General features: G+C 39.4%; 1 protein-coding gene across 3 annotated transcripts in view; it reads left to right on the top strand.

Annotated features, from left to right (window-relative positions):
- LOC105383533 overlaps window positions 1–13,528 on the top strand; it is a 66,182-nt gene that overhangs the window by 51,202 nt on the left and 1,452 nt on the right. For all 3 annotated transcript variants that reach the window (XM_011553594.3, XM_038113253.2, XM_038113252.2), the window contains exons 2-5: window positions 8,789–11,336; window positions 11,468–12,132; window positions 12,329–12,644; window positions 12,945–13,287. In XM_011553594.3, coding sequence (XP_011551896.3) covers window positions 8,789–11,336; window positions 11,468–12,132; window positions 12,329–12,644; window positions 12,945–13,287 — 3,872 coding nt within the window. The remainder of the gene's footprint in view (window positions 1–8,788; window positions 11,337–11,467; window positions 12,133–12,328; window positions 12,645–12,944; window positions 13,288–13,528) is intronic.

A 13,528-nucleotide genomic window follows, 5' to 3' on the forward strand; every position in this document is an offset into this window, starting at 1 on the left:
CTACGCAAGCCACTACTCTATCTCGTTGTATTAAACGTGCATCTGCACTTCAGGGCCTCTAGTACCTACGGGATTTTCTATTTTTTCACCTGTCATCTGCATACATTATCTGTCAAAAGTTTCATGATAGTAAACGTAAGAGGCGCCACTTAGTATGCGAGAAAACGTAAACTTTTATAGTTTTCGCCAAACTATCAAACCTGTACTAGACCCCCAGCTCTCGTTCGTTCGTTTTTCGTGAGTATAGAGTAACCCTCCAGAGACGATCGTGTTATCGACGAAACAGTTAGAAAACAGGTCGAGATCGAATAGCGGTCGCGTTTGATTCGCGTCGCTCGCAGTCGTGTGGCTGCTCAAATATGTAGACAATCTCGTCTTGTAAACGTTCATCTACTTTCTTTATTCTCTTGGTATGCTGTGGCCTTTTTACAGCACTGTCCTGGAGTGGAAAAAATATACATATTTGGTCACAACTTTCACATAACCAACATCATACTTAGGTACTAAAACGCTTTTATGAGTTACGTTTAGCATTTCTTTATTATTTTTTTCATTGCCATCAAGTCGACGAAACCTACAAAAGTCAGTAGATAATATAGTAAGATAATTCTATCTATAATACCATGGCACCCAATCTTAGTTTCAAATGTTTTGTAACCTTACCGCTTACCGGAAAATAATTCTAGTATTTTAACATTGACAGAATCACAGCTGCGGAACCAAAATAACAAAGCAATCTGTTCTTCTTCAGTGACTCTTAATGCAGTAACACAAAAGCGTTTTTTGTTTGCCGTAATAGAAACCAAATTTGTGTTATATTTATATTATGAATGTCATTCGAATGCACGCTTCATTTGCAAATGTTCCCTTCCCTCGTTGGAAAAGTCACCGTGTTCCGGCCTTGGCAATACTTGTTGTTTTAATAACTTCAGTAGTTTTTGCTCTAAAATATTGTTAACATTTAAAAGGTGCTTTATATTTAATTGCTTCGGACCAATCAGTTAAAAAAATCATGGTATTTCATTATTATTTAGCCGAGTACCACAAGGGCTGTCTTGAGCCCTTCTTTTTAGTACTGAAAGACAAAATATTTAATTTATCAATACTTTATACATGGTTAAGGAATTGCTGCGATTTAGGGCGTGCAAAACCGGTTAACCGGTTAACCGGAAAACCGGTTAACCGGACAATATATCACGGTTTTTCATAACCGGTTTTGAGAGTTCAAAACCGGAAACCGAAAACCGGGTTTTCACCGATTTTGATCGTATTTTTATATACTTTTTTACATACATTAGAAGTTGAACCCATAAACTCTAAAAATATAAGAATTTGTATATCGGTTGGCACACTGATGGACACTAGATTAATGGTGAAACTCATAAAAAAGCACTAAAATATTGTATGGAAATTGAGTGACGATTTTCTGGTGCACATGCCGGCACTCTGCCTAGGCGCAGTAAAGCAAACACGACGTCAGTGACCGATGTGTGCGTGTGAGTTCACATTTTTTGCTGTATGAAAACTTATTGCTGTGTGAAAAAAAGGTACTCTGGGTGCACATAATTATAACGTTGAAATCTGGCCCAATAAAGCACAACAAGGTGGTCTTCATACAAACTCTAGGTAAAACAGGACCGCATTCACCGTTGTTGAAAATATAATTAGGGCAAGTGCGGGGACTGCATTCGACGTTATGGACTTTTTTCATGAAGTGTTGAGGACGTCAAATCAAATGCAGTCGTGTCCATCAATGAGTTAGGCTTTCTTTCGGTGCGTTGATATGAACAAATCTGTAATACATCAAAAAAACATTCATCATCTTACTGCTACTATAGATTGGTCGTAAGAATCAGACGATAAATGTTTTTTTTTTCAAAATCTGCCTGTATGTTTAAAATATACAATTATTGATGATAACAGAACGATATAAAAACACCATTAAGGTGCCACACACTTTTTTTAGATGTGATAACAGTAAGTACTATGATAATTCTTATTTAACTTTTTTTCCTGTTCACTAAATTATTAATTTGTCATATGGTTGATTAAAAATAGGTAAGTATATCATAAAAAATGTTTTATTCGTATGTTTTGTGGATATCTCTATCTAAGAATATGGGTTCCTTGTTTAATTAGTACTGTATGACAAAAAATATTTAAGTAATATCAAAACCGGTGAAAAACCGGTTACCCGGTTTTGAGGCTGAAAACCGAAAATTCAAAACCGGTTTTGAAAACCTTCCGGTTTTGCACGCCCTACTGCGATTCAACGAAGTGAGATTAAGTATAAGGAAGACCTAATTGGTACCATAGATTAGAAAAGGGCATATTTAAATATAAGTCTTACTTACTACTATTTTAAGTCTTGTTAATGATATACCCTGTACCTACTTGTTACTAGTAAGTTTTCCGCATACTATGTGTCTACTTAGTTTCACCATGCAAGTTCAACTTTCATACGATGTTGTTTCAACATGACGTGTATTATCAAGTCTAGAATGTCCAGACCCATTCACAAGCAGCATTCTTCCATTAACATAGGACAATGCAGTAAATATTTTCTTTTGTCCTTTTTATCATACAGGTACTTACTGTTGTCACTGGCATATTGCGATCAAACATATGCATTTAATGTGACGTCAGTACAGTCTGAATGCATATCCGGCCCTTCAGCATAGTATGTTTAATCATTGGTTTGTAATATTGATGGCGCCCTGAGATTAAGAGTCTTCCAACTAATTTCTGGACTACAGACTACGGAATGCAGAAACAACAGTCCTTTATATAGAAAATAGGCCTCAATCCCCTTGACATATGGATCAAAATTCTCGATTCCTTGTGGTGAACCTCAGGGGAGCCATTGTTCTTTGTTCGAGGGATATTCCTTGGAACGAGTCTATCGTCGGCAGATGATCAGTGTGGTGAGACTTGTGAGTAATGTGAGTTATATGCAAAGAAATGCGCTAATTGTCTTGTTATTTTCGCTTCATTACCTCACCATAAGGAGATGTCTCGCAATACCGAACATAATAATGGCTTAGTTTGTCTTTTAACCATACAAATTATACTACTTATTCATTTTACAAATATCTGAAATGGTTTCATAAGTAGTTTTGCTATTTCATTTTTTTTCTTTTGTTGTTTACCAATACAATGTGATAATTTAGGCTTTATTAATCCAGTAGATTTATCGGTCATTCTGATTGAACTAGGATCAAGAGCAAACTATTTTGTACAGTTCTCTTATAAAATGCCAAAAGTCAATGGCAACCCAATCAATTCAAGATTTAAAAAGACAAATTCTGACTTTAAAATTGGCAACGGCTGAGGTAATCCTGCTAAATGCAGCTAACCGGTTTAGGAATTCTGTCTGCTAAAATATTCCAAACACGAAACGTCGATTTGGAGTGAGATAAACAGTTTTATAATGGGTCGTGTTGTAGGTGAGTGCCCAATATTATACAGGGGTAGTGCCGTTTAGATTTACAGACGATTGTTCGAGACCAGAATTTAGAAGGTTGGAGTTAGGACTTACGATTTCATATTTTTGTTATTATAGATTCTTGCTGAGCTTAAAACTTTAAGTATTTGTGTTAATACATTGGAAATTAACACAATTCAGGTACAACCATTTTAAAAAAAAGTATTTCCACATTACATTCAGGAGCAAATTTTCAGCTCGTTCAGTACTTAGGTACTCTTATATTCCACTTCGAAGGCCTAATAAGTATATATAAGTACCAGAATTAACCAAGTTTCAAATATGTAGGAACTTAGATAGTTATATATATACATAGGTAAGGTATTATTTAATATCCATGTTTGAAATATAATTATGTATACGAACTTAGATAGTTATTTATATAGGTAAGGTATTATTTATGTTCAGTCGATGAACCTAGATCCGGTTAATCAATTAAATTAATAAAAACGAATCAAGTTTTTAAAATAGAAATCAAATAATTTACGAAAATGTTGTTGTTTATGACCTGTAATTGCAGAAACGAGTTTCTTTTTTACTGCAGTTTATTAATTAGGATAAAAATACTTACTAAAATATAAGAGAGTTAAGAACTCCTGTTTAGTTTGAAATTGAATTATAATATCGACAACAGTAAACGTTCGCCACAAACGTTTAAAAAGTATTATAAGTATTTAAGAGCTGTGATTTTTTATCTTACTTTTACCATAACTTTCATAAATATAATTAAAACTTGACTTTACGACTAGACACCTACTAATATTAACCCCAAAAACGTCCGGTTAAACACATGGCTAATGACCATTTAAAGCGGCAATTTCAGGTGTGAAAAGCAACTCACAAGTACTTTTCACATTCCTCAGCCACCTCGCATAAGGTCAACAGACCATTATGTAAGTTGAGCTTAGAAGTTAATGATATAAGTACCTTTCCCATGACCTCCACATGCACTTGGGTTTAGAAACTGTGGTCATTAATTATCGTGGGGGACAATAGCCCTTATTTTTACCCACGCTGCCGTAGGCAGAGGAAGTCGTGTAGGTATACATACGCATAAAGTCTTTCAAAGTCAAGATTAGCTGTAGAGGTATCGGTTTATCATTCGTGAACCAGAAGACAGGAGTTTCTATAAATTCCTTGATAAAAAGCAAAATAATACTTTACATATAATACAACCCCGGTACGTTTAATGCAAAGAGAGATGCTTAGCGCAGTAACGTTCTGAAATATGGTTCGTTCGTTACTAACTTCCAGTTTCAATAACTCTGTCTACCGATGACTGGTAGTTACTTTCATACGATTTTGACAGGTTGTTACTTTTAATGTGTCAAAATTGTATGAAAGTGACTACCGCAGTAATCGATAGATACCTAGAGTTAAGTCACAATGTAACGAAGCCATCAGGACCGCACTGCCAATTTTCAGTTAGTACCTTCATTACATACACATCTCAAAAGCTACACTTAGGTAGGTACATAAAGTAGTCATAAAACCTAAAGAGTAATTATTGACTTTTTAACGTCTTTAGATTTACGAGGCTGTGCCAATTACATAACATCTGAGTCATATACTGTGATTCATTGTTTAGGTACAAAGGTAGGTACATATAGTAGTTATTAGCTGTTTATATCGAACTTAGTACCTAGGTATCCATCTAATGGTCATTTATTATGTTGAAAAAAACCTATGTGTAAAGTTGTAAGCTAGAAATCTGTTACTCACTTTACAATGTACATAATGTAGGTACATGTATCGGTTGTGCAATATTTCCTAGAAAACCCCTAACTTCTTTGTATGATACAACGGAAAAGGCTTTTCATGTAAGTACATACATACCTAATCGAAACTTAAAGCCGATTACCTATAAATCATCTATCGTACAATTTAATCATCCCAGTTTTCTAACCAAATATTTATGTTATCTCAGCATTCCTGCTATTCATGTCTACTTCATGTTTTTTTCTCATATTTATGAGTGAAACCTCCATCTTCTACTTCTATCAACTTAGTTTTCTAACATCACTAGTCTTACCAAGTTATGACACCAAAGTAAATAAAATGTAAGTGGAAAAGAGAGTTCAAACATTACTAATGCAGTATGTAATGTTACTACAACTTTCTATACAAGTGTGTGTATAAATTAATAGTAAATACTGGCCACACCCATAGAAGTAGACATGCTAGGAAAGCTAATAAAGTGACATTTATGAGTTCTTGTTAGTAGGAAAAGGGTACTAGTAATCCTAGCTAGCCCAGACCCCAGACGCGAAGGTATGTTAATAAAAACACCGAAATTATGTGTGAGGATAATTATTATAATCGATTGGAGATATCATAGAACACAAACAGTTAACACCCAAGACCCGAATCGTCAATGCTATATACTGCATACATAAACCTGTGTCTACCAGCCATATGGTTACTGTGAATTCACTTGTCATACTTTTCAGCTGGTACAGTCTGGGACCAAAAACCTGTCACCTCCCTCAGAGTGACCATATTACATGAAAAAGGTCTCTTTACCCTAGACTGCACCTGCGAGGTAGCTCCGTAGTTATACCGTAGCAGGCAAAACGGAATTCCGCCTAGTTCAGTTATTCAGACTCCACTGCAGAGAACCAAACCCCAGATTAGCCGAAGATATTGGATCACGACTAACCACTATAATTGAGCGCTTTCTTGCATCTGCTGCGCTGGACGCTTCCTTGAGGGCCGTAATTATACTTCAAACTACCTCGGACCAGGGGGTCACTCTATACTGACAAAAAACTAACGAACGAAAGCTGTCGTGCAATCGGCAAGCTTAATACAAAGAGATAGAGTCGTAGTTCGCGCAGCAGCGCTCCGAATCTTGGTTTTTCGTCAGATAGAGTACCCTCAGCTTCCCACAAGAAAATTTAAATTGATACCGTTTAATGATCTCCGAGCTATTGCGTTGGATGGATTTGAAACTTTATTACGTAGACATAAGGTGGATGGAAAGCGGAGGATGAGAAATTATGCGTTTTTCGATCTTCTTATTGCAATGGTAATGACAGGGCCTAGGGTAGCAAGTCCTAAGTTTAAATAGTCTCTTTCGAAAACATCAGTGAATTATGAAATCGAAAGGAACATTGAGATTGGTTATAAATTATAAAATAAAAACTATATCGTATTATTATAAGTTGTAGGTACAATAAGTATAACTATTTTAATAATACAGACGCTAATCTCACCGACACAATACTTGTATATAGACCCAATAAAAACAAGTATGCTACTGCTCACTACAACAGCGTGTATAAAATAATTATGTTTTTAGTTAGAGGACAATCAATGATCAATTGTTTTGCTCTGTTCTTATGGAACCGTCCAAACATTGTTCATCAATCGATGATTCTTATTTGTATTCAAACACAATCTGTTATTGTTTGGTTGGGTAGGTACTTATTTATTCAATCACCAACACATCATTCTGCTCATATCGCACTCTAAAACTTTTTAAATTTTAAAGTAATAAAATATCCTTAGCCGAAAATGGTTATTTCCTAAAGCATCTCAGCTAAATTAATACGGCTGCCAATTTCATTGAAATGAGTACAGAAGCTGCTTATTAGGATATATAGGTATTAATATTAGATCCCACTTATTAAATAAGTACTTACTTACTAGGCCCCATATTTGAGCGCAGTAAGAAGGCAAATCGCAATCTTTTCTGAACGATAAAATTATTTAGATGATCAGAATGATAAGTATAATAATCCTGATGGGACGGATTTGATTGATTGACACGACAGAATTTTTATTTACTTTGACTTATTTTATGCTGGGCATTATCATTCAATCTGCGGCCGCTACATGGATTCGTTATCGACGCCAATAAAAGAGCGCGTTCCACTAATCACAGCGCTGTATTTATGACGCAATATAGTGACGTTTGTCTACGAAGATAACGAACCCGTGTAGCGGCAGCAGGTAGGTTTAGTTTGAAGAAAACAAGATCAATATAATAGCTACCTACCTGTGTGTTCTCCGATGATCTCATGTAACCTGTACGGCGCTATCGCCTTTTGTCTCTCAAGGATACCGCGCCGGCCGGCGGGCGGCCTCGCTCTCGCAATCTCAGGAGAATGGTTCGATTTTACAACTACTTATCGAAATATAAGTAACCCTTTTTAAACAACAGATTTATGTTATGTATTCATTAATGTTAGTGCTGCCTCATCCAGGGTCTTCATAATTCATAACACTGTCTTCGGCGGCTTCCACGGAAAGGAAAACAGTTTGGTAGATAGGAGCCTTCCTAGAAAGGCCACTTGAAAAATTACATAAGGTGAAAGATGAAAAACAACATCTTTTAACACGTCAACTGAGAATAGAGATGTGTATTGTACCTATTTCAAAGTTAAATAATAGTCTATAACCTAAAGTGACGGCTAAATAATTAATTTATTAAAATTTTACTTCCTCAGAAATTATGCAATACGACAATTAGAATACGTAGATTCAACCGAAATAAAATTGACTCGTACAACGAACGCTAACCGTAGAATTGTGTAACAATAAATAACAATAGCTATCTACCTACCTTGCACATAATACGAGTAGAAGCGGAATAAACCGCATGACCACTACAACTGAATAAGAAGTTAGATAATAAATATGATCGGGACTTAAAGCATTTCCGGGGTTAATAAGAAAACAACAATATTTAAAAAAGAAAACTTAGTAACTTGTACGAGTTTTACCAAAGTGTTTGGTGCCAAATGCGTAACTGAATTTAAAACTGCGAATACAAACGTGACATCGAAACCTACTTTAGATGTTGACGGAGAAAGCACAACTAGGGTGCGACATGCCGTATCGATCATCTTCTGCATCTGCATCTGCATCATCATTATTGTCATCAATCAATATTTTTTATTCGAATCATCGTTCGATGTTTACGCAACACATCCTAATGTCGATATAGCTAGTTTACCAGAATCATAGAAACTCGAATCTTATCAATGTCAACCAGGAATGCGTCACTGACTCACTGATATCATTAGAAAGGATAAAATATACTTTGTAAAACTTGCTGTGCAATTTATCGTAACTTGGCTACCTTGATTCATATTAAATACAGTCATGTTATTCGAAAACGAGCCAAGCTACACTTGCCTTCATAAATTAAAGTTATATTGACTAAGAGATTGGAATAGCATATAACACTTGTTTTTTTTTCTATTGGTGGCATAAATAAGGTTAACTAGAACATAATGCTTTTAGCATTAAGTTCGCCAAATTAATAATAAACTAACAATAGTCTTCATTTTGTTTCAGAATGCCAGCTACGTGATCAACCGCCGCTACTCGAGGGGCAAGATGTCTCCCGTGTGCCACAACTTCGTCCAGAATGCTTGGAAGAAGGACTTCTGCTCCAACTGCTTCAAGTCGCGAGAAGAACACGCCAAGCAGCAGGACCGTGGCGAGGGTGGCAAGTTCTCAGCCATATCCTTCCCGACACCATTCATCAAGAAGTCCTCCAACTCTGGCATCCTAAAAGTACACCCAGCCAAAAAGGCCAAAAGAAACGTGAGGTTTCCAGAAGAAGTCTCGAAGGTTATTGGGTATGGAGGCGATGATTGGTCCGATGGCGAAGAGTTCGAAGTCTCTGAAGACACAGAAGATGATGATATATTTCCAGAGACAGAGGCGGAAAGAGAACTACACAAGATCACAAAGTCTAACACAGATTTTAACACAGTCAAAGCTAATCTGCTCGGGGATTCAGTGGCCAAGTCGTATACGTCACTGATGCTTGGTAAAGCTCAAACGGATTCCGATGGAAAGAAGAAAACGTTGATGGTTTCTGTAACGCCATTTGGACAGGATGCAGTCAAAGGCAACGTTAAGTCACACGTTCGCAAACCCGCCGTTATACATTTAACCAATCCAACACCAATCGAAGAAACTCCAAACAATTACAAAACAAACATAATATTAACTTCTTATACTAAGGATACCGATACCACCATCAGTACAAACAATGAATCTTCAGAAATGATATGCCACGAAAAGTCGTTGCTAGAGGAAATATCAGAAACGTTAGAACAAAATAGAATAACGGAATTCAAGGGAAGTAAATTGTCGCAAAGCACGTGTACAAAGCCAATGGTCATTGAAGAAACTATTAAGGCAGAAGTTATAAAAGAGCAAGAAGAAATGACTGAGAAAGAGAAAAAGGAGAATGAATTCAAGAAAATCGCCATCGTACGACACACGCCTATAACCAAAAACACAGAAAGACCAAAAGTGAATCTTGCCACACGTTCAGAGTTCAAATTCTGTAAAATCAATATGGAAACTACTAGCGTGGATTCAGCAGTTAGCACATTGAACTCTACCGCTGACAATTCTGTCGCTTCTGATGACGAGAGCTTCAACGGGCGATTAGACTCGGACAATGATGATAGTGGTCACTTCTCGGAAGGCAACAAATGCGAAGAAACAGTAAAGATTAAAGTTTTCAATGAAAAAGACAGTAACAACATGAATATTTCGCCTCTAGGGCAAGCCAGGCAAGTTGACGGCCAAAACAGCGGTTACTCCACATTCCAAGCTCCAGTCATTGATTTGCCACCGATAATTCCTAAACAAACTGATACAATGTTCTCGGCCGAAGCCAGCAGAGAGCTAGCTGGTGAACCAGACGGTCGAGCTGATCCCGACGAGCCAACAGAAGCGCCGGCACTGCCCACCACTCCCATGCCGACACTAGACCCTCGGCCATCCTTCTTACACGGCATGATTTCAGATCTCATGCCCTCAAGCAAACCGGCTCTGCCAGAAAAACCTAAACTTCCAATCAAACCCCTCTCCGTCATAAAACAAACAACGACAAAAAAGAACATCACAAATGTCCAACAGCACGTCGTGATGCAGATGCAGCAGTCTGTAAACACCAAAACTGAGAGTGAGGTGCGGTCAATCAAGGAGATTCTGTGTGAGGAAAAGAACAACGAAATCACAGAAGTGCAGGAAGATAAGCCTGAGCCTGTGTACTACGCGAAGCCGGTTCTGACCAAACAGGATAGTGACACGTCGCTGCACAGCATGACGAAGCGGAAGGCCCCTACGCCACCGGCCTCGCCCACAGTCGATGACTCTCCCAACAACATATACCAAAGAAACCCAAACACTTACATGAACTCAGATTCGCCAGTTGTCAGGGAAAAGGAGAAGAGGGAAAGGGCCACGTCAACGCCCAAAACTAAACCGGTGGAAGAAACCCCGGAAGTGAAAAGGGCCGTAGAGTCGCCAGTCCCAGAGCCGGCACCGAGGAGAAACATTTCACTATCACACGACAATCTACTCATAGAAGAAAAACGTAAGGGTCACAAGTACAAGTTTTCAATCAAAAAGCTTCTAAGAATCGGTTCGTCGAAGGACTTGGATAAGAAAGAGCTGACCGTACCTCCCATGCCCAAACAGTTACCGACGAAAAACGAAGAAATATACGACTATGCCCCTAAGCCTAAGCCTCGCCTCGTAATCATACATCCTTTGGATATCAACGGCTCGAACGTAGAGGTCGTCAAATCGAATTGCGAGATCACGGAGAGTTTACGCAGGATGAGTCACGATGACGTGTCGTCGATATACAGCGGAAGCAGCGCGCACACTGACCCAGAAATCCCTGCCCGAGTGGTCAACAAGCCGCCCCCTCCCCCGCGACACTCCAGCGAAGAGTATAAAGGATCCTCATCCTCGCCAACGAAGCCCGACCGGCCGCCGCCACCGAAATCAGCCGCGCTACAGAAAAAACAAAAGCAACCGGCCGCCTCCACAGCACCTGCCAAAAGCGACACTAATATTTATGCTAATCTAGGTAAGTTTCCGGGTCAATCTTTACATCACCAATTGCGTAAATATTTAAATCATTCAACCAGCATCCTTTCCGAGCGACGCAACGAACGAGGGCGCAGCACGAATTCTAAATAACAATTTCTCTTTTTGTAGGTGAGATAAGATCGGCTTTGGCGCCTCGCAAGCCGGAGCGCACGGCGAGCATGCGAGAGCGGGAGGCCCAGCTCGAGCTGCCGAAGCGCCGCGTCATCGTCGACGACCACGACGAGCTCGACGACGCCGCGCCCGAGCTGCCCGCCGGCCTCGTGCAGGCCGCTAACATCGCAGTCATCAATAACTACGACGACGTCTATCACTCGGCCAAGTATGATACTGATAGCTGCCTCGAGGACAACCAATGCGACTCCGCTAAGAGTAGTGACAGTGATTATGAGTATGTGAGCCACGCCCGCTCCAGCTCTCCTGAATGCGATTCTGCCATCAAGGGAGAAGGCGAAGCGACACCGCCGAGGGAAGAAACACCTAGAAAAGAGGAAACCAACGCGGAATACTCGAAATTCCCGAACGGATTCAACCGCTCTTCCCTCCCCTACTGCGGAAGCGAAACCGAATCGGAGATCTACTCGCCGTACAGTTTCTACAGCTCCACCGACGCTATGGACGGTTCCGACGATTATCAGAGCGAGATGGCGCCTAAAACCACCACCAACAAGCTGCGAGTGCGAAAGGGACGCAGCGTGGTTCACAGGAACTTGGAAGACAACTACGGAGCGGTCGTGATAGCCAACCACGAGGCCCTTGCGCAAGTCTTGGAACAGGTAACTAATCATCTTGTCTCTGTCCCCATTATAAATAACTTGTAACTAATAGCGTGTGTTTACGTCACTGGTAATGTTCTTGGAAAGCGGCACTGCTTCCAATCTAGCACGATTCACAGCGTATCTAATGGACTACAAACGAAACAAGAAAACACATTTAAACTTCCATGTACTTATTGAAACTTCCTTTTTTCAGGTTCAACAAAGTGCCACAATACAGTCAACCCTTCGAGGTCTGAAAGCTTGCACCAATCTCCGCTACAACGACTTTACAATCCAGCAGAAGACTTCGTCCATCAGAAACGGCAAGAGGATATTCTACCCAGCCATCTGGAACTCCAGCCAGGGTCCTGTGAACGTGACCCTGATGCTTCATAAGGAACAGATGGCCTCGCAGATAGTCTGCCAGCAGTCGGTTCAGCCACAGACGTTGAGTTTGAACGCTGTAACTGAGTTCTGCGACTTGGTCCCCTTGCAACAGTTTGGGGAGGACGGCGAGGATCTTGTTCAAGGTAAATATTGTTATCTAAATTATATCTTAGTTCTGCAATGAAAATAATTAATGCATACTGAAAATAGTTTAATTAAAACAAGTTGTAATGACTACAAAGTTTTGGATGTAAAGAACTTGGTAATCTTGGTCCTACCTACCTTTATCTAAACTCGCGCAGGCGTCAGTGTAGGTACCTAATATTAGATTATGATGAGTCCAAAACCAACATGATTAATTAGGTACTTCAAAACTATCTGCATAAAAAATCACTAGTGTACATGACAACACAAATTAACAAAAACTCTTTCCACCTTTCCAGCCACCGTGGTAGTATTGGCGCCGGCCCAAGTGGACACCATCCAGTCTTACGGCGAAAGCCTGCATGCTTCAGAACGACTCACTACCAAGGAGTATCAACTGGTCCAAACAGAACAACTACACGAAGCCATATTCATGATGCTTCAACTGATCAACGGACTGAAGTGCCTTCAAGCGAGGGGTGTAGAAGAAGTCCCGTTGACTCTAACCTCGTTTGTCGTGATGAGGGAAACCCAAGCTTCGGGGGTGCATGGGAGCACACTCAATCTGCCAACGGACGATCGACTCACGTCGCTGTCGGCGCCGAAGACCAATAGCTATGGGAGGCTTTGCATTTTGCAGGGGTGAGTGTTACAACTGGTTTTGTTAAAATTACGATGATATGGTTGTCTTCTGAGAATGTTGTTATATCTCGAAACAAAGGAATTCCTATGTGTCATTTTGTCGTTTATGATCTTGAATTCTTGAATTTCATCATTGACCTTTGTATAAACATCGTGAACAACAGAATTCTTGTTAAGAAAGTGACCTTGTTGACTCAACGAATACTTCGGTGCTCCTTTAATAATTCACACATCATTGTGT

Source organism: Plutella xylostella, chromosome 23 (genome assembly GCF_932276165.1).
Source record: "Plutella xylostella chromosome 23, ilPluXylo3.1, whole genome shotgun sequence".
In the NCBI taxonomy this organism is placed as follows: Eukaryota; Metazoa; Arthropoda; class Insecta; order Lepidoptera; family Plutellidae; genus Plutella; species Plutella xylostella.